The following is a 22,857-nucleotide window of genomic DNA, read 5'->3' on the forward strand; positions in this document are numbered from 1 at the left end:
CCATCAAATGCTGATGATTCACCTTTTGGGCAGATGTCAGTACAAGGGATGCACATCTTGATACGGTTCTCCTCCACCTCCATCTTGTTACTGGGACATGCTTTCACACAGGAGCTCTGGTCCACCACAAAGTTATCTGAAAACCAATTCACTGTAAATGCCAAATACAGATGGCGGCTGTTTGTCATACAAGTGGGCACTATGCCACTTTGTGAGGGCCATCACGAAAAAAGACAAAGTTACTTTTCTCTTTCTGACTCAAAGTGGTATAAAGGAGCGTGGAAATGTTTCGAAAAATCCTGAGAATCTTGCACTGTCGGAAATACGAATGCAGTTTGAGTCAATTTCTTTCTGTCAAGACGAATGTATGCCAAATGACCGTTTTGACAGCCAAATCAGGGCAATACAGTCAAACCCCTGTTTTCGGATGCACCAGTTTTTGATGTTTCATTGGTTCTCGTACAATATTGCAACTAATAAACTGTTGTACTTTGGCACCTTGAATCTTGTGGTATTAATAAAGATGTGAACGGATTACTCCTAGTATTGCTTGGATCACTCACCCAACACCAAATATCGCAATACTTACTTTACACAATCTACAGCATCCTGTAAGTCTAATTCCTTTGCCAAACAGAATTGAGACACGAACTAGTCAGTTTGCCGTGTCAACAATAACTTATGTGAGACATGAACACAAATCTTTCCCTTATCTGTGCTTTCCAGATATTGAAAAACTGCTTGTAATGGGATTCACTTATTCCGCCTATAAAGCCGTCTAAAAAAACAAAAACAAAACACAACTATTTTTCATTTTATATGCATCCTGTGATCATATAGTAACAGGCAAATATGTGATAACATGTAATACTTACAGTATTTTTCTGTATTTTGGACATTTTAAGCATCACCGGATCTGCTCACAGCACCTGGATGGATTGTGTATGTCGCTGTGATATCAAGAACTACTGTATGTGCTCAATTAATCAGAATCAATATCATGGTGACATACTCAATGGACAGTTGTCCGTCTGGTCCAGCTGGCCTGCAGCGTCTTTTCTCGTTGATTTTGGGTAGGTGGAAAAAGGTTGTTACTACTGCAGGGTTTGTTAGCGCTAACAATTCTTTGTCTGTTATGATGCAGTCTTTTGGAGCAGTGTCCTCCTTGTACATTGTAACACACTGTGCCATTCAGTGCAGCAAATTTCTGTCGGCATGGCTTGGCAAGCTCCACCTTTACATCACCAAGTCATCCTGGTCCTGACTCTCTCATTTCACTGTCTCTTCTTGCCCGCTCAGATTGTAAAACCTGTAGCTCATCCTCCGTATATTCAGCCTCAAAAAGATTCTGGATTCCCATTTGTTCCAAAGTAGTCAGCAGTGGCGGCTCTCACGTAGTCTGCCGTGATTAGTTATAGCAAACTCAAAATGCACTCTCTATGCTGCTGTCGTTGACGGAAGTAGCATTAGTTGCAATGCACTCTGTGGAATCAATGCGCCCAAGAAAGACATTTTGGTAATGCTTAAAATGACAAAAATACGCTAAAATACTTAAAGTAGTACATGTTATCATTGAGGTACATGTTACTACATGGTCACAGCATGTATAAAAAAAAGAATACACAGAAAAGGGAAAGACTCGTGTGTTCATGTCTCTAAGGATTGCGGATGATGGGCAAAATTCCCCAAAAAGTGCAGTTTTCCTGAAAACGAAATAATCTGTAAAGTGTGTTTTGTGTAGGTGTCCTGATGTTCAGACTTACGCGGACACTTCTTGACGCAGAAGGCTCCATAAGTGTATTTTGCCCTGAGGTTGTGTTCCAGCTGGAAGGTGGTGGGGTTGTACACAAAAGGCTGGGGGCACTGGGTCACACAAGCCCCACTGTCGTTAAAGTTTGTGCAAGCCTGGACATATTGAAGAACACATTTACGATTACAGCCATTACAGAATAATCGTTAATCGGCCAATGATGCCAATGTTAACACTTATTTTTCACGAACAAAATGCAGGTAATATGGCATTTTTCCTATAAAGGAACAATAGGTCCTAACCGATTAATTGGCTGGCTTATTTAATCATCCAATCGTAGTCATTAGAGAATAGATGTTTACTAAAGAGTTGGGCTTTTTGCACTACTGTATAGCCTTCCTCTGCTAGATGGACAATAGTTATAGCAACTCTGTTACTGAAAGGCAAGTGAAAGTAAATGTCTTAATTTTATAGACTTTGCGTAATTATTTAATATCCAGAGGTTTACTGTCCTCTTACACGCCATATTTTTGATTTATTTTATGTTCAGATTGTTCATATGCTGCTTGTTCTACACAATTTCTGACAATAAAAGTATTTGAAAATAGGAAAGTGTTTGGAAGTATATTTTGGTCATAAAAAGTGGGCATTTTGTCTTAAAAAATGTAGTCAATCGATATCTCAGTTATCTGAATTTGTTTTTCCCGAATATCGGAATTGGCCCCCCCAAAAAATCATATCGGTCAGGCCTATTTGATAATTAACACAGTAAAAATATATTAATCTTGAAATCAATGTTATGATGTCCCATGATTACAACGATTACTGTCTATGGCCAAAATTGTCACTATAGAAGCATATACAAATACTGTATAATATAATGTAATGCTGATAAAGTATGGATTTCCTGTGAAGCTAAATTTTGTGAAGACAAACCATGATGCAAATGCACTTGCAGTATAGACAGAAAGAAAATGTTTTTATTTTCAATACAAGGTTCTAAATGACAAATCGTGTTGCAGTGTGTGTGTGTGTGTGTGTGTGTGTGTGTGTGTGCGTGTGTGTGTGTGCAAGTATACTTACAAAGCAGTCAGTGTCCTTTGGACCAAAGCAGCCACCTGCACACTCACGATGGCAGCAGTCACTCACATAGGGACCAAAACAACGGCCATCGCACTGCTCAGCACACACTGTCTTAGTTACTGTGGGTGTGGAAATGTAAAACACATATAGTATACATCACAATCAGAAAATTACGGTGACTCCACATTTATGATGAGGTAGACATGTCAGTCTATTATTTTCATTTTGTAGCACATCTCTTGGCTGCACTGCTTCCAGTACGTGTATGTTAGATTTTTTTCTCCAATCAGATTTCGGATTCTTTGTGTTGCTTTGTCAATGTAATGTGCTCAGGGCCTTCAGAATCAGGAGTGCTGGCCCGATGTTACTTAACCCTGTCAGATTTCAGATTTGCCTTATAGAGCCTGCTAGAAGGCGTATAATAATGCCAGCATTTTTCCGTCAAAACTGATAGATGGTGATAATGCACACCAAAAGGTGCTCGCCAACAGCCAATAAACAACAGACGATGAAGAGTCTATAGCGCTTTGCACACAAAAGGAGGAAAAATGGAGGAGGAGAAGAAATTTTACTTGGTGTCGAACATTTTTAAAAATCCATTTTGAAGGCGGACTTTTCTGTAAATCATCTAGCTTGGCTCAGCACAAGAAAGGTTTGGTTGACACTTCCTTTGAAAGTCTTACTAATAAGTGGTGATGTATTTATTAATTTTGGAGTTGTTTAGAGAGTATTCAATTGTGATTTAATGATGGTTGACTGGGTTTCTTGCTCCTGCTTTGCCACGTGTGGTTATATTGACTTTTTGAATGTTATTGATGGTTTGTGTAAGTACGACGTGTTAGTGGCGGTATTTAGTCGGTTCCCTGTCCAGGTTTTGTTCAGCCTTTCCTCACAGACCCATTAGTAATTTAGACTGCTGTATGGCTGCTTACGGCCTCTTGACAGACAGGTGGCTAAACACAAAGTTGATGTGCCAGCAGTACAATGTCAAGTAGACCAGGAAATCACCCAGTTAAGAGCCACTCAGGACGATTAAAGCAATGATATTTACAGAGGAAATAAAAACAAGAGGACCTGCCTCTTTTTCTTCAGATTTGCAAGGTGTTTTGACACTAACTTTCAGGTCAACTCAATCAGCAGAACAATATATTTCTGTGGAAACAACAAGGATACCCATATAACCTAACCAGGAGAGAAAATGTACACAATGGCACAATCATTGCGAGGTCAATCTCAAAATGTCAGTTTGCAAAGTCAAAATGTATTGCCAATGGGTGTTCTTATTTGTGGACGCATGGCAGTATCCACTATGCTTTCACACATTTCCTCACAGAGTGATGAAATAGCGTCACTGTAATGGATACAAGCCAACCTGCCAAACACATGCATTCACAAAATTCACTTCACCATATGTCTAAAGAACCATTAGTGACACTCCATTTGTGATATGTGGGTTCAAATGCTCAGGTTGGCTTTTTTTTTTTTTAAATTGAATATATCCGTTTTTCAAACAAAAGACACCACACTGTTGGCCTGGTTGGGTTCAACCTTCCCCTTTAAAATGACAAATGACACTCTTTCATCACAGATACGAAAAACTATTTATCATTTAAAATATGCCTGGAAGCTTCAATTTCAGATGGTGGCTTACAACATCAGTCACAAGTTCCATCCACCGGAGGACAATGTGTCACACCATGATCTCCATTTTTACGTATTTTTAAGTCCACAACAGCATTTTATATCCTGCTGCTCAAATAATTGAAAGATTTAAAGAAAGCAGTAGACATCTTCATAAGTTTATATTGATCTACTGTATTATCAAGTTGTCAAGCCATTTTCTGACCTTATTGCTTTTAGAGGTAAATGGCTGTGAAAGTCAAGTTCATATTTGCAGCTATTGGAGTCACATATTATTATGTATGCTATATTTCCTGGAGAATAAGTCACATTTTTTTCATAGTTTGTCTGCTCCGGCGATTTACAGTATAGTGAGATGTATATGAAATATACAGTACATAAAATATACAGTATACAGTAACCCTTCGTTTATCGCGGTTGTTTCCATACGCTATCGTGATAAGTAAATGTCTGCACAGTAGGATTCCTTATTTATAAGTCAAATATTTTCATAGTTAGAACAGAGAAAATCTGTTTACGACCTTCTAACTACAGTTTTTAACATTATCAGAGCCCTTTAGACATGAAATAAAACCCCTACAGTCACCTTTAGTAGACAGAATTGGAGAAACTAAGACATATACGGCATAAATAAGGCTTGTGCTCGTGTGTTGGTGTAAATGCATTCCGGTTCTATGGAAGCTGAGTGGGGGGGTGGACTGGTAGTGACGCTGGTGTTCAGAGCTGAGTTTTAGTGTGATGTGGGTTATGACTGCAACAGAGATTATTGTGCCTGTTGTGAGACAATTCAAACCTGCAATAAAAGCCTGTTGTTCTGGCTGCTTGTGCCTCATCCAACATTATAGTAACATTACCGTTACCTAGCGACCAGTGTAGAATGTTACATGTCAGTCACAGCGTCTTCTGAATGCCGTATATTTGTATTTTAGTTCAGTAGGCCTTTTTTACGCTTGGAAATGCTTCATTTAGGCAAAGAATACATTCAATTTCCTTCAAAATCATGCTGTTTTGTGGTTGAAAACAGCCTATTATATGTATTTTTTGCCTAAATTAAGTATTGTCGAGCATAAAAATGGCTAAATGAACTACAAGGAATTAAGTAGCCGCATTCAAATTGTGAATGCAATATTGTTCATTGGTCACTAGGTGTCAGCAAATGTCGCAGGTCTCACAACAGGCACAATAATAATAGTAACATAATAATCATAACAATAATAATAATAATCCTAATAACAACAACATGGACTACTGTTGTGGCTGTAATCCAGCTAAAACTCAACTCTGAAACCCTGACGTCAGTTCCTGTCCACATGTCCGGAAGACATATTGCAACAAACACAAGCAGAGGTTTTATTTATGTCTTAAATGACTTATTTTCTCTGATGTCTACTATATTGGGTAATACAAATGTAAAGCTGTGCGTGTTATTTTATGTCTGGAGGGTTCTAATATTGTTAAAAACCGTATTTAGAAGATTGTAAACAGGTTTTCAATGCCATTTCTACGAAAATCTTCTGTTTATAAATAATGAATCCTGCTTTGCGGAAATTCACTTATCATGGTTGGGTCGGGAACCAATAAATAAGTAAATGCAATACATTTGGGATTACTGTATATGCATTTTGTGACTCATGTGACTTATAACTATTACTTGGTGTGCTGTGCTGCCACAGTCTTGTATACTGTATACTGTATTGTTGCTACTGGAACCTTAACTTCCCAGAGGGAACATGCCCAGGAGATTAATAAAATTCAAGTTAATCTATCCAGTCTAATCTGATATTTTGCTATAGGATGTTTTGCATTTTTTCCAGGACCTGTGAGTTCTATCTTTGGTGAACTAATTTCCCCTTGTGTTTTTGACAGCAAAGATCCGCTTTGTTGTGAATTTTGAGATACATAAATATTTAGTCATGAAAAAGTCACCTAACTCTGCTTTGAAGTCGTTTTCCTTTTTACATTTTCATTTAATCATTGGATGCAGGTTGGCGAGGTTGTGAGAGAAAAGAAGCCAATCAAGGATGAATCGTGACACCTACGTCTCAGTGAAGACATGAGTGTGAGATAGGAGTGTGATAATGGCAAACAAGATGGACGTGCCGCCGGTGCTTATCAGAGGCCGTCTGTGAGATGTTGCTAACACTGGTCTCCGAGTTCATTCCTCATTATCTTAATGAGATCATGACCACAGAACAACGACACCGACATACCCATGTTGGAAGTCGGAGATTAGGTTGTGTGAGCTGAGTGATGGCGATAGAGATGGTAAAAGAGATGGCTACGGAAGTGAAATCAAACAGGAGCAAAAGGGGCATAAATTAGATTTAATAGTGCAGGGAAAATGTACACATGTATGCTTATTGGGATGGCATTTAGCTGTTTGAGAGATTTGCATGAACAAATAAGAGGCTTAGAGTTGGGGTTAACTCTAACCCTGGCCCTCGGGTTAAGGCTAAACATAGCCCTAGGGTTAACCCTAATCCTAACCCTAACCCTAACCCAAAACTAAAACAAAGAAACACTCGCAAACAGTTTGAGAGGAAAATAATGAAGATGAGAAATAAAACACATTGTAATTCTCCACTGATGGCTTGGGTGCAAATCATTCTCATACATACACGCTTAGTTTGAATGAAGGAAAATTCAGCGTCATGAGAAAAGGGTCATGACCAAAATCATCACAGAGAGACAAACCTACATGGACAAAAGCCTCAAGGCACACCTCATAATCCACTAATACATGTTGTATAATTCTTTTAGGGTTGGTTAGGGAAGGCCCTTTTCAGTTCCAGCATGAATCTAGCCCAGTACAAACAAGCCAAAAACAGTTTAAGACATGCTTGGATGAGTTTGTGCGGAACAAAACAGACTTTGGGATGAAGTTCAACAAAAACTATGACCCGGAATGTCCAACATCAGTAACTTTTGACCTTACAAATGTTCTTCTGGAGGTAAGCATCAACTTCTCTGTCAACAACAATGATTTGTCAACGCAAAACTCAAACTATCAATCAATGCGATCCTTACACTCATAGCAATGCAATGATAATCACAACTAACAGATCCAAATATGCAGTTTTGTACCCAAAAAGTCCCATTCACACAGGACGTGACTGATACGATGGGATGTTAATGGAATGCGGTGATAAGAAGAGATGGCAGGCGGTGGGCGGTTTTGCAGTTACACTCCACGATCATCTCAACTTTTGGGAGTGAATGTGTGACAACTACCAATGGTAGAATACATACACCCTTTGTATTCTTTGGATTAATGGCTCAGTAGACGTTACCGCTGTAACCAGAGCCCGCAATGTGACCAGAAAATCATCCAGAAATGGCATCCATTTCAGGTTGTAAATATGGTTCCTTACCATAAAGGGCTACAAGATGACAATTTATGATAATGTAATTACTGCAAACAGGAGGGCCAGAAATGAAGCAATCTTAACTTGATCACATTTTCACATATTCAAACTTTCAGAGAACTTTTTCCAGTGATGATGAGAAAATAATTACATGACCTACAGTTGTCTCAAAAGTAGAGTAAAATGGATAGCGCATTTCATCCTTCAAGGTACTCAAAGCGCTTTGACATGCAACTAGGGCTTCAGTATCTTGCCCAAAGATACTTCAATATGGTCAAGGGTGGGGTGGAGGATCGAAACCAGCAACCTTCAGGTTGGGAGACGACCACTCTACCACCTAAGAGTTGCCGCCCATCCAGTACATCCAGTACATCCAGTAAATGTGAATGAGTGTTGGATCAAACCTGAATGCATGAAGGCACTTTTGAATGTATTTGCATATCTGAATGAGAAAAATAGAGTCAAATCCACAGTGGTACTGACTTTCCCAGAAGAAATACATTAAATCCTTCTGCTCTGTTTAGTCTACTTACAGCTTTGACATTGGTCCTCTTTGGGTCCCCAGCAACGGCCATTGCAGGAGCGATGGCATTTCTGACCTGCAAAGAATTACATTTTAAATGGGTTATACGTGATAAGCTCGAGCATGTATGCCTGCAAGCATAATTGATCCAAATTGCATTGAAAACAAATACAGTAGTTTCTTGATTTTTGTTGTTGGTTCATTCCAAAAAGTTAGATGAAAACCTAAACGTACAAAAACCGAGGAAATTTTCCCCATCGGAAATGAAGTAAATCTAGTTAATCCATCATTAATTAATGAATTCATCCATTCCAGACATCCACAAATATGAACAAAAATACATTTTATAGAGAATTAGAAAACGTTCCACAGAAATGTTCAATGGGCCTGCCTGTTGCTTACCTCTGACCCAGCTTTGTATTCTTACAGGTTGCTAGCATGTTATATGGCCTGATGGTGGATTACTAATAAATTGTCCGTTTTCAACTTCGATCGTCCATTATATTGCCATGGGTACACAAAATGTTACCAAATATAAATACAGCTCTTACTGCTTATTGTTATTTAGCACAAAAAAAATGCATTGACACTGAAGGGGCACTGCATAGGGTGCTTTGTTTGGGCACTCGATTCCACTGAGTGATACAGTAGAGGACAAAAGGATGACTTTGTTAATCACACACATGATAACCAAGACATTTTGGCGAAAAGTTTGACAAAATTGACTTGAACATACAAAAAATGCAATTTGACTGTACTTGAATGCAGCACAGGAGCGGTTATAAAATATAAAAAAGGTTATTTCTTCATAAATGCCTTTAACTGAGCATCATACAACCACAAAAGTATCGTCAATATTATGCAAGAGTAATTATGATGAAAAATGCAGTCTTTGGACAACGACACAGGCTTATTTTTTCTGGTCTGGTTGTAAACATGTAAATAGCTTTGGTAAAAGGTTGCTTTTTAGATTCTTTTAAACTCCCAGGTATCGGCTAAGATAAAAGCAGCAAAGAAGCAATGCACGTCATACCCTCAAAGCCTGAGTCAGTGCCTTTCTGTGTGGTTTTGGAGAGCTTAATTGACTGCCTGGTAATTGAGTGTGAGGAAAGTGAGCCTGGGTAAGTGCAAGAGTGCTGTCCTCTGTCCATCAGCCTCTCCAGATGAGAGCTATTAGCACTGAGATTTACTCTATTCCCCAACATGAGTCTCCATTTTCCACCCTCCTCTTCTTACTCATGTGTGCCCCTCTCCATTGCACACTTTATCTCTTTCATCCTCCATCTACCCTCCCTAATCCATCGTCCCGCTGTGGTTCTCTTTCACTTAATGCCTAACACCGTCTCACTTTGTTCTTCTCCAGCCTTTTCTCACTCATTCTTTTGGCCTTACTCACTGTAGTACTTTGACGGTGCCGGAGTGAGAGGTCGACTGCATTACATCAGCGTACAAAAGACAATCTAAATGACAGCGGGCCATAAGTTGTTGTCTCAGAGTGCAGAGTGTGGAGAACCTTCACTGCATTTATATTTCTATTATTGTTCACCTTGGAGTCACTTGGCCCAAAGAGCTTATATTAAATGTTGAAGGTTTGCACTCTCTCAATATATAAATTCTCAATGACTTAGAATAATCATGTCCTACCACTAACATTTTACGGTGTTCTTAAAGCAGCCTCTGTCACAAAGGCTTCTGTACTTGGAAGGGTGCAGGGTGTGAGAACATCGATTAAAAGAATACAGTCTATACAGTCATCCTGCGTTACATCGCAGATCGAACATCGCGCCCTCACGCTATCCCTGTCTTTCAAAAAATAAATAATAAATGTTCACTGTTTCGTGGTTGAATACAGCCTATAATTTGTGAAAAAATATATGCATATTTAAGCAAATTGTACTTCTTCTTGGCCTAAGTTAAGCATTTCAAACATAAAAATTGTTAAATTAACAAAAATGCAAATATAATGCACTTAGACTAAGTGATATGAAGTGTAATACAGCATCTGTGACTTTAAGAAACGGTACATGGGAAGTGACGTGTGTGACATCAGCTAGGGTTGACTGTAGCTGAGTGCTAGCAGCAGGTTAGCAGTGTAGAGTGGTCAACAGCAGTTCCTGTGTGAAAGTTCACTGCATGTGTTCTCTGCTTGTTAATAAAGCGATTTAAGTGCATCCTGAGTCTCTCCTTAACCACAAATAGCAGCAGTACAGTAGTATTCTACACTGGTCTCTACGACAGTAACGTTACAATGGTGAGACAATAGCCACCGCAGGAAGTATGCTGGTAATGCTAATGTGTGAGTCTATCTTGTCTTATTTATGTCTAAAATTGATTGTTGTATGTGTACTATGTGATTGTACTATGTGTAATATATTGGGTAATATAAGTGTAAAGGTGACTATAGGGGTGCTATTTCATGTCTACAGGCCTCTAATAAAGGTCAAAACCATATTTAGAAGGTCATAAAAAGGTTTTCTATACACTACGAAAATATTCTATTTATTAATATTGAATCCTAGTCCAGTGAGGTTCATTTGGTCTGTCATTTATACATTCATACACACATCATGTGACCACTCTGAAGAAGACTACAAATGAGCAGTCAAAACTGTGAGGTATGAAAAACTAGTCAACTCTGGTCTGTAAAAAAGAACTACTCATAATATTGAATCCTATTTTGCGGAAATACACTTATCACGGCCTCGACTGGAACCAACACCTATGATGAAACAAACCATTGGACTACGTTTTCCCTTGTCTGGATGAGGGTCACCGGGGCCCCCCTCTGGGGCCAGGCCTGGATGAGGGGCACAATGGCGAGCGTCTGGTGGCCGGGCCTACACCCGCCTGACTGTTGTTTGTGCTTATGCGCCAAACAGCAGTTCAGATTACCCACCCTTTTTGGAGTCTCTATCGGGAGTACTGGACAAACACTAACGGTAACGCAGGTGTCCTAAGGCGAGCTCAGGGAAGGGTGTCCACATGTGCACTTGGCACCAGGACAGCCCAGGCCGCACTTCGATGATTGACTTTGTGGTCGTATCATGGGACTTGCGGCTATATGTTTTGGACACTCGGGTGAAGAGAGGGGCGGAACTGTCAACTGATCACCACCTGTGGTAGGTTGGCTCCGATGGTAGGAGAGGATGCTGGTCAGACCTGGCAGGCCCAAACATATTGTGAGGGACTGCTGGGAACGACTGGCAGAGTCCCCTGTCAGAAGGAGTTTCAACTGCCACCTCCGGGAGCGCTTCGACCATGTTCCGTGGGAGGTGGCGGACATTGAGTCTGAATGGGCCATGATTCGTGCCTCCATTGTCGAGGCAACTGATCGGAGCTGTGGCGGTAATCCCAGAACCCGTTGGTGGACACCAGTGGTGAGGGATGCTGTCAAGATGAAGAAGGAGTCCTATCAGGCCTTTTCGGCTCATGGGACTCCGGAAGCAGCTGACAGGTATCGGCAGGCCAAGCGTTCTGCGGCTCTGGCAGTGGCTGAGGCAAAAACTTGGACATGGGAGGAGTTTGGAGAAACCATGCAGAACGACTTCCGGACGGCTTCGAAGAGATTCTGGACCACCATCCAGCGTCTCAGGAGGGGGAAGCAGTGCACAGTCAACACTGTGTATGGTGGGTATGGTGTGCTGCTGACCTTGACTCGGGATGTTGTGGATCGGTGGAAAGAATACTTCAAAGACCTCCTCAATCCCACCGACCTGTCTTCCTTTGAGGAAGCAGAGCCTGGGGACTCCACAGTGGGCTCTCCTATCTCTAGGGCTGAGGTTGTCAAAAAGCGCCTTGGTGGGAGGGCCCCGGGGGTGGATACTGGATGCTGTAGGCGTGTCTTGGTTGACACAACTTTGCAGCATCGCATGGACATTGGGGGCATTACCTCTGGATTGGCAGACCGGGGCAGTGGTTCACCCTTTTTAAGGGGAAACGAAAACCAATACAGTGTACGAGACCCAAGGCAACATTTCCATCAAAAAGCTTGAGCAACATATGAATAAAAAAAGAGCATGTAATAGAACATTAGAACATGAGGTCAGTTCAGCAATCTTTTTCAGTCACTACAGCTTATATGTGTCATTGCACCCAAATAAATATCTTGATAATTCAAATTCATTAACAAATAATCCAGCTGTCTGCAGTCGGGTATTAATGTAAGGTGAGCGAGCAGTCAGTCTCAGTTGTTGTTTCACACAGTGACAGAATCGGGTAAAGGGTGATTTGCTGCTTTTACTCCATCATAATGTAGTTTTTAACTGAACCCCTGTACCAAAACCTTCAGTCGTTGAAATTCCAACACATTATAACAACCTTGACCAACCTAGCTACCTAACCGACACCGTGCATGTTGCTACTTACATGTTACACTGCTGTTGCTGGGCACCACCACAGGATACAGGCCTGACTTTTTGACAATGTCCTGCCAATGAATGGTGTCCGCGTGACACAAGAACTTGTTTTGGTCGACATACACACCGCCACTCAGGATCTCTGTAACCACAAAGAAGGACATTAGTCAGTAAAAACGTATGTTGTACAATATCAAATATTTGTCTTGTTGAAAGACAATTTGGAGGAAATGTCATCTTTTGCAGCTTTTCTAAAAGATTCTTGCTTAAATATGGAACATTTTGTCAAAATGAAATGTTTCATATCAGTGCCATCTACTATGAAAATGTAGCTATTTGTCTACTCGACCTAGAAATCAGTGGTTCTCAACTGGTTTGGCTGCAGGACCCACCATCACCCTCAATGGCAAGCAGCGACCCAAATTTCTATTATTTTTCAAAGTCAAACATCACAAATATCTTACAGTATATTTAATGGGACTGTTTGCAACAATTTCACAGCTGCCTACGCATGCACTCCATGGAGGCATAGCGAAGCAATCGGAGAGCACAGACAAGAACGCGAGATGCATTCACGGACATCAGTTCATTACATATATATACACACTCCTGATCAAAATCTTAAGAGCAGTTGAAAAATTGCTAGAATTTGCATTTTGCACATTTGGATCTTAATGAGTTTTTAAGTAGAGCTACAATATGCAAAATTAAGAAGGGGGAGTGAGCCCAAAAAAAAATTGGGGGATTGTAATTTAAACAAAAAAAAAGAAAACTGAAATAGGCTGTTTATTAGCTGATCAAAAGTTTAAGACCAAACCGCCGTTTGACGACCCTGCACCACCTGAAGTTCCAGTGTTCCACTGAATGAAAAAGCACCCAGATGATGATGGACCCCCCTCCACTGTGCCGTGTAGAACACATCTCAGGTGGGATCTCCTCGTCATGCAAGTAACATTGGAAGCCATCTGGACCGTCAAGGTTACATTTTTTCTCATCGGGGAATAAAACTTTTTTCCACCTTTCAATGTCCCATGTTTGATGCTCCCTGGCAAAGTCTAAACGGGCAGTTTTGTGGCATTGACGAGGTCTTTGAATTGTTTTTTTGTTTTTTAAATCCTTTTCCCGCAGATGCCGTCTGATGGTTGTTGCGCTGCAGTCGGCACCAGTCAGGGCCTTAATGTGGGTCAAAGACCGCCCTGTGTCTTGATGGACAGCCAATTTGATTCTCCGACTCAGTGCAGGTGTGATTTTTTGGGGTCTGCCACTTGACTTTTTTGTTCCATAATCCTCAGGATCTTTAAAAAAATGTAGAATGACAGATTTACTGCACCTAACCTCAGCAGCAATGGCACGCTGCGAGAGGCCTTGCTTATGCAGCTCCACAATCCGACCACGTTCAAAAAGAGAAAGCTTCTTAGCTTTCGCCATCAGGAGGGCATGACAGTGTGAATGCCTGACAGAAAATGACATTTTTTAGCAGATTTTCCATTTTATAGCCTGTGGTCTTGATCAGCTGATAAGCAGCCTATTTCAGTTTGTTGTTTTCAATAATTTACTTTTTCAAAATGCTTTTTGTCTCACTCCCCCTTCTTGCTTTTGCATATTGTAGCTCTACTTAAAACCTCATTAAGAGCGACCCACCAGTTGAGAATCCCTGGCCTTGACGGTATTGCTGTGCTTCTACTTCATGATACTGGCCTCCTGAATGCTTTGAGGGTGTGATTGATAGGTCCCCGGTTTAACACCACTTTGTTGCCATAAATATCCAAAAGACCAGAAAGTCACTAGAACGGTCACTGGTGGCTAAATATAAAAAGGTTGCTAATTTACCAACACTTTATGTGCTAGACTTTCAATTTTAGCCTCTCATTTTATAATGGAAATACTGACAATAGACAAGATGCTGAGGTCGAATGAATGATGCTGCCAAGCTCAAGTGTTCGTATTTAATCCCTTTGTTTAGAGCAGAGTACTCCGATATTGACAAGGAAGCTTTGTGCGTTGTTGTGGCGAATCAGTCAGACCAAAGCCATATCACATGAATGTTATTACAACTTCTGATATTTTTCTATTTGTCATTTACTCTTTGTCCTCCATTCAATAACTGTAAACACACAGAATCAATTATGTTCCCGTCACAATACTAAATCCATAATCCATCTGTGCTTTAAGCCTTAAGGGCCTTGTCAAACCAGTGATCATCCAAACCCCCCCACCACCCACACACCCACACACCCACACACCCACACACGCACACACGCACACACACACACACACACACACACACACACATGTGTATAATTTGGTGGATTTTTCTTATTATTGTGCAGGGTGTACAGTATAGAGAAAGCTTAAGCCTGACCTTGTTATAAAAGAGTAAAGAGAGACCAGAAACAAAAAGCAGAAAATAAAGACAAACAAATCCCAGTACAAGACTGACAATATTTACAGAGTGACTGTGTATTTGTCTTACACTTATATATACTTATACATACGAATAAATCACTTCCATGGGTTTTAAACCATGATCACAAGATCGACGAGTCGCTGGGTGCGGTATCTACAGCGATGTGGCCTCTGCATCAGTCGGTCGTGGTGAAGAGGGAGCTGAGGCAAAGCACCTTTTACCGATCAATCTACATTTCTACCCTCACCTATGGTCATGTGCTTTGGGTAGTGACCGAAAGGACAAGATAGCGTGAGTTGTCAAGGGCATCTGCTCAGGATGACTCCCGGATGCCTCTCCCTTTGGGGCACGTCCGACCAACAAGAGGCCTCAACTGGCCTGGGAAGGCCACAGAATCCTTCAGGAAAGGATGGACGAAGCTGCCGGGGAGAGGGAAGTCTGGCTTTCTCTGTGACCCAACCCCGAATAAGCCGAAAATGATGGATACATGTATGGGTTTGAAATCAGTGAGAGCTATAAAGGCACACATGACCAGGGATTCTGGGCCCCTTTATATGGTGCCTCTGACATCACGTACACATACCTGTGAACCCTCCCGTTTTCACCGGAAAACTCGCCCTCTCGTAAGTTAGGTTTAGTTACTGCATGTGGAATTAAATCCAGTGACCAATGAATGGAATGGGTGCTATTTACCTTTATCTTATTTTCAAATCCCTGATTACACCTTTACACCCCACGTAAAGGGGATATTAAAGTCAACCCTCCACCAACTCCAACCACATCATCCCTCTGTGGCATATGCCTGCTCAGTGGCTGCTTGGTTTCCACAATTTAAACACAGCACAAAAAGTAAGGACCTTTGTATTTGGTCCATTATGTCTTTGTTGTAGCACTGTTTCTTGGCAATACATCTTATACAGTTGGGAAGCCTGTTTATTACACTTTCAATTATGCCACATTTGTAAAGAACATGCATTTGTGGGATGAGCAGCAGAGCTGAGTATGAGGGTTGTGCCCATGAAACATTTGTCAAATCCTCAGTGCCAGTGCCAAACAGCTTGCTGGATTGGGTGATTAAAGTTTGAAGAAACAAGACACATCGGTAATTTAACAATTTAGTCCTGCTCAATGGGGTTGAGATTTCATCCTCATCCTCCCAGCTCCCAAATTGTGGAGGTAGTCTCTGATAAACCCTGCACTGTGGGGGCAAACTTTGCCATCTTGGAGGATTGAGTTCGGTCTCAGATTTTGGAGATACATGATTGCCTCTGGTTGCAAAATCTCATTCACACCCATGATCTCACCTGGGGGCACCAGAAGCTCAAAATAAGAGTCAACAGCAACAGTTTCAGCTGTTTGGTGTTGACAAAGAAGATTTGGAAATTTTTTCATGGATGCAAACAACGTACTCAGCTCTGCTGTTCATTCCACAAATGCATGTTCCGTACAAATGTGGCACCATTTAAAAGGGTAATAAACAGGCTTTCCAACGGTATACATTTTTTTGCAGAAAAGCTTTACAACAAAGATATACTCAACCAAACACAAATTCCTCACTTTTTGTGCTATGTAATAAATCGGTGCATTCCCCACTGCACAGGATTGTTTTTCTGGGAATGGGGTGTACCAGCCTTTGTCTCAGGGTGTGATCAGGTTTGAAGTGTATCGCAATGTTGTGTTGGTTAAAAAAATTTAGTTTCTCAGCTAGGCCCGACACAGACAGAGTCCCAAGAGATTCAATCATTTAGCCTCCAACAAGTACACGACACAGCCACCTTTGGTTTTAGGTGCATCCACTGTTACAACTGAATGGAATAGAAACAAGGATGTTTCCAAACAAATGACTGTCTTTGGCTGGCAGAGGCCCCACTGCGCTCTATGTTAACAACTGTCGTTTTGCACCACCAAAGAGTCAAACCATTCTTGTTTGGGCGTGCCTCGACCTGAGAGAATAAACACTGTGGATCCTGCACCATCTCCTCAAACTAATGTCTAATATCCTGGGCTGCAGTTTATGGAAAATGGAGATGGCTTGTTCATTTGTGTCAGAAGTTGTTTTAAGTGAAAATATCTTAATTATTTGACGTAGCTACAATGTTCATCATTTCTGAGTATGATTTTTTATGTATTTTTTAAACCTAAGCAATCAACAACAACCTGCTGCATGATGACTGGGGGAAAACAATGAAATTCAGGGAGGCAGAACAAATGCATACAGGCAATTATATTGGTAGTAAGTGTGCGCCAATATTTTTTTCCTGTGTTTTGTTATTGCAGCAGGAGGATGAATTTGATTAAGAATGGGAGGCAAATAATGAACCAATGATCAGGAAAAAAAAAAAAAAAACATGTTAATGAGTTTGTGAGGGTGAATAAATTAAGTACTGAGAAGACTGTTGAGGATTGTGTTGGAAAACAGAGGATTGTTTATTCTGGTGTTAGACAACCGCATTAATGAATATCCCTACCGTGGTTATATTTCACTATGGTTATGATATTGAGTACACTTATGTGACAAACATCAGTTCAGATCTCGGTTCTAGGAGCAAATACTCATAAAGGATGTTGCTTCTCCTTTTCCTTTTTCCTGGTTCTTTGGACCGTGTTGCTATCAGAGAAGTCGTCAATGATCACACAATTTAAAAGGTTTTCAAATTGTAGTATAAAATGAGAGCAATATGGTTACAGCGTTACAGCGACTCTTAGCATTACTGAGCAACATGGACAAAAGAGCCCAGAATGAAAGTACATGCCCTTCTACAAAGTGAAACTTAAGCTTGTGTGCCTGGATAATGACAGTTAAGTTTGTGTGAGAGAAACTGGCTTGAACTGGTTTTAACTATGTTGATAGTGTTTCTGTTTATTATCTTCTCCTTTCAGTAGCTGTCCATGGGTTATCTGTGAGTGTTGTGCAACATAGTTGTGCTGTGTGAGTGTGTGTCAAGAAGGTCTTCTATGAGAAGCTATTAAACTGAAAATGCTCTGAGCTAATTGACTGACTCTAAAGGTGGTTTTCGGGGTCCAGTCTGTATATGGAATGACCGCCATTTACCTTAAATCCAAATCATTTTATGTACTCGTGGCATCAACATCTGTAGGCCCACTTGTCCATATCACCACTATACGAGCAATTAAGCTTCACCTCCATGAGTCTCGGTGCATTCCGCACGGTTCCAGCTGGATAACTTGGGTCCGCCTTGTGGCCTCAAGAAACCTACTGACGCCACGTCCATCACGTGTCCGTATATGGCAAAAAATTTCCATGTATGATATGGAACAGTTGTGGCAGATGCCTAAATTCAACAGTGGATGATGGAGCTGTGAGTGAGTGGTGGTCACACCAGATAATGACTGGTTGTCGGATAAAAGGGTCAAATGACCAGGAAATTACTAAAATTATTCAAATGATGCAGTTTCTGCTCTAATAGACGTTAGCATAAAACAGCATTCCATCGGTAATGCTTGTGCCATTCTAATAGTGTAATTTTTTGTTTTTTATTGTGGGTTTCATTAAATCTTAGTTGCTGTTTGATCTCTGTAACACTGCCAGCTCACAGGAAGAAAATTGAAAGGATGAGGATACATTTGTTGTCAAAGAAATATACATGTCAGGGCATGGAGCACTGACAAGTTGTTGCTCAGTTGCTATTTACACACGCAACACTGCCCAAAAAAAGGACACTGGAGATGTTTGAGTCACTCATCAAAAACAGACTCACATGCCTGCGTACGCCTATACACATGACCCAGGGTTAGCGGAAATGAAATCATTACTCGTATCAATCAATATGGAGCCCTTCAATTAAACATTTGCTTTATGAGGGGAATTGTGGCAAGAGAGTCAGTGATTTGAATCCCTTAAAGAGCTGGGCCAATGTGGTCAGACAATGTCAGAACTGCTCTTAAAAAAATCATCAGATCGTTTTTAAGTGGCTTTTAAAGAGCCTGGTATAATTGTTGCTGTTGTAGAGAATTGCCCTTGTCAGATGTCACTGTAATTTGTGAACCTTACACTTCTTAAGTTGCATCATCAAATGGCTCTTTTGATAAATCGTATCGCTGGCCTATAATTTCTTTGTCAGACTTCCTGAGATTTGTATAGGAACAAAAAACTGAAGAAAAAAAGGTGATCTAATAATTTTTTCCATGACTGTACTTAAAGCCAGCGCTCTCAACAACTGAATATGGACGTAATATCGTGGCTATAAAAACTCCAATACAATGTGTTACTGCTTTGGCCCGGTTGGAGTTGCTTGCTTGAGGTTGTTTATACGCTGAAGTTATCGGTGTTTGCACTAAGCTGGTTTTCTTTCTTGTAGATGGAACATTCACTATCGGATGATGCTGCTTTAAGTGCGCTAACATGTTAGACGTGTTTCCTGCAGCATACCCGATATCCGTAGAACAATGTCAACACACAACTTTGGATTTATCCACTTGCCTTTGTAACAATCGCACTTCCTTCTGGAAGTGTCGAAGCTACAACGCTAATTACTGAGGTCGTGGGAGGACCAGATATCAGCTGGGAGAACAAATGCAACAACAAAAATGCTCAATTGCCTCTAATACAGCTGTTTAATTGCACCAAATTAATCCCGCATAAGAGATTCTCTCTCCCCCCGAACTAAACATATGAAACGTTCCACACTCCCTCAAACCCACCAACAAAAACAATCAACCAAAAACCTTACACTTTAACCCCCCAAATGCTCCCAAAATCACAAAAATAAGGCAAGGCAAAGTATAGTGCAATCATTGAAGTGAAAGCCGCTGTTCCACTCGCAAACGCGCATCCACTCGTGCAATCTACCTGCCGTTCCTTGCATCCAGTACTCCACGGGCAAAAGGTAACATTGCTGGGAAGCCTCGGTGGTCAAGCAATTCAAATTCATAATTGCTATTTTCTACCTTTGGATTCCATTGAACAAGCAAAGTTGCAGTCAAAATTTGTCAAATCTCTCAAAACATGGTATAGTAGACCATTTTGAAACACAGTAATTAATAATCGATCAATCATCTCATGGCAGTGTGTCTTTTGAAGTGCGGCCTCTCAAGAACAGGAATGCACATGCATTCAATTGGATCCAACATCATACTCATATCATCCTCATTAACAACCGTTAAAAGAGAAACAATTACAGTGGAACCTCGGTTAGCCTCATTAATCCGTTCCAAAAGTTCAAACTCAAACAGAAACACACTAACTGAATCAATTTTTCCCATAAGAAACAATGCAAATCCAATTCATCCGGTCCGGACACTGAAAAATGTTAACACAAATCACTTTAAATACAGAACCTGAATATCCATATAAAAGACAAATGAAATGGACGTCACTTTTACCTTGAATGAAGACTTGATTATTGACAAAGATGCGAGGGAGGAAGAAAATATACAGGTATATCCACACGGACACAACCTGTGTCTTGAATGCAGTAGTGCTTCTCACCTTCTTTGTCAAAATGCTTGCACTTTTCTGGCTCAATTGGGGGTTATTTTGCAGCCATGATCAATAAGAAAAGCAGAGACTTGTCGCATAACTGTGTTAGCTAGCAAAGAACTACAGAGTCAACTGGTGATGACATCATAGATGGGCGACAGAGCTGGGGGACAATGACTCTAGGGTCCGGTTTCCATTTTTAGGGCATGCTAACATGCTAATGTTTTGTAATAAAGATACTCTACGAACACAGTTGAACTCACACTGTGTATTAATAACACGAGTCGCGCACAATGTTATACGCTAACCAAGAAATGTATGCGAACCTAGGCAAAATTTTTGCAAACATTTTTGATGTAAACCGAAAAACACACTAACCGGGGCGTATGCTAGCCTCTGTATCAGTTCAGACATGTGACCTATTGAGATATGCGTTATTTTTACATGCAATTGTAGTTTTTAGTTTTGGTAACCCTTAACACCCATTATATACTACTTATATGCTAGAAATACATACAGTCGTCCCTCGTCACATAACACTTCCAATTTTGCAGCTTCACTCTATCACATTTTTTCAAAAATATTTCATGGTTACCATGGGCTATTATTAGTAAAAAAAAATATATGGATTTTGAAGCAAATTGAACGTATTTTTAGATTAAATAGAGCACTTGCGAGCATAAAAATAACTAAATGAACTGAAATACAAATGTAAGGCATTCAGATGATGCATTGAAAGACACCGTGTGCTATGTAATATTCTACATCGGTCACTACGTGTCAGTAATGTTAAATTATGTGACATTGATGAGACAATAGCCACCGCAGGAAGGAACTGTCAACCGGAAGTAAATAAAGAACAAGAAGAAACTCTCCCAGTACTAACATCTGCAAGTTTACGTTGTCTGATTTTCTCTGATTATGGCTACTATATTGGGTAATATCAGTGTAAATGTGACTATACAGCTGTGATTTCATGTCTAGGGTGCTCTAATAATGTTAAAAAACAAATTTAGTTCATGAAGAGGTCGTAAACAGGTTGTCTATGCTCTAAAGATGAAAACATTTGATTTTTAAATAAAGAATCCTACTTCGGAAATTCACTTATCACGGTCAGGTCTGGAACCAATGGACCGCGCTAAACGAGGGATTACTGTACACCGAATTAAGTTTTGTATATTTATTACTATACAGTGCATATTGTATAGTAATTAGAATTATATTATATAATAATTATTATTTTTATATCACAAATCAAACTCTGCAATGTGTCAAGTTTTAAAGTAAATGCAACTTGGGGTTTGCGTAATTGCTCTGCATACCCGCCATATGTTCTATAATGTAACTTCCAGGGAGCCAAATACATATCGGAATGCATCGCAACTACTCTTATCTCATCTCATTATATCAACAGATGGAGGACGTTCCCCACAGGACCTGAATGCAATTTCAGCACTGTTCTCCACAGCGGAAAGGTGGTACGTATTGAAATGTAATTGCAAGATCATGTGTTTAACTAATGACCCGAAAAGAACAACTGCTGTAACTTGAGACCATTAAAGAGCTTCAGATTTACCTCTGAACACACTGAGATGCGGCGGTGTGGTAATGGGTGGCTGGTAGGAGTCGAGGATTTGCGGGATAAGATATATTCATTTGAAGAGCGAAAGCATGAAACGTGGTAGGAAAATGAATGAAGATGGAGAAGACTCTAAAAATGGCTAATAGTAGCATTTCACTTCATGCATTAGGAAAAGCATTTTCATATTTAACAGAAATTCCCAAAGATGACTGTTATTTCTACTTTAGCTCCATTCATTCCCAGCTTTCATTCAAACTGTGAGGAAGACACATTTTGAACCCTGTAAAAGGCAGCTCAAGACAGGTGACATTGAGGGTAAATAAACAGCAGTGGTGGGGAAGACATAAATCATCCTGAAAAAGGGGAAGGACTGTGGCTAAAACAGTAAAAAACACATGGAAAAGCGAGAGATGAGAGAAATGGCTGTCTCTTAATAGACAGAATAAGACAAATAACTGCCTGGATGCATAGCCCTGGTGTCACGCTCCTCTGTAGCTCTGGTGTGGTTATTATTAGGGATATTCAATATCATCGGCCAAAACTGACATAAAAATCGATTTTTTCTGCCATTAATGATATCAGCGCATGAGTGATGACTTGTTCCACACAACAACAAGCTTGCTAGCACAGTTCAGTAGAACCTCGGTTTGTGTACTTCCTGGTTAGCATGTTTTTTAGGGCAAATTTTGCCTTGACTTGAGTACATTTTCT

General features: G+C 40.4%; 1 protein-coding gene across 2 annotated transcripts in view; it reads right to left on the reverse strand.

The window, feature by feature from the left end:
* LOC129187512 (receptor tyrosine-protein kinase erbB-4-like) overlaps positions 1 to 22,857 on the reverse strand; it is a 357,011-nt gene that overhangs the window by 87,981 nt on the left and 246,173 nt on the right. For both annotated transcript variants that reach the window (XM_054786945.1, XM_054786944.1), the window contains exons 4-8: positions 12,728 to 12,859; positions 8,373 to 8,438; positions 2,834 to 2,952; positions 1,764 to 1,905; positions 23 to 136 (exon numbers count right to left, since the gene is read on the reverse strand). In XM_054786945.1, coding sequence (XP_054642920.1) covers positions 23 to 136; positions 1,764 to 1,905; positions 2,834 to 2,952; positions 8,373 to 8,438; positions 12,728 to 12,859 — 573 coding nt within the window. The remainder of the gene's footprint in view (positions 1 to 22; positions 137 to 1,763; positions 1,906 to 2,833; positions 2,953 to 8,372; positions 8,439 to 12,727; positions 12,860 to 22,857) is intronic.

The sequence above is a fragment of the Dunckerocampus dactyliophorus genome, chromosome 9, assembly GCF_027744805.1.
Source record: "Dunckerocampus dactyliophorus isolate RoL2022-P2 chromosome 9, RoL_Ddac_1.1, whole genome shotgun sequence".
Classification (NCBI taxonomy): domain Eukaryota; kingdom Metazoa; phylum Chordata; class Actinopteri; order Syngnathiformes; family Syngnathidae; genus Dunckerocampus; species Dunckerocampus dactyliophorus.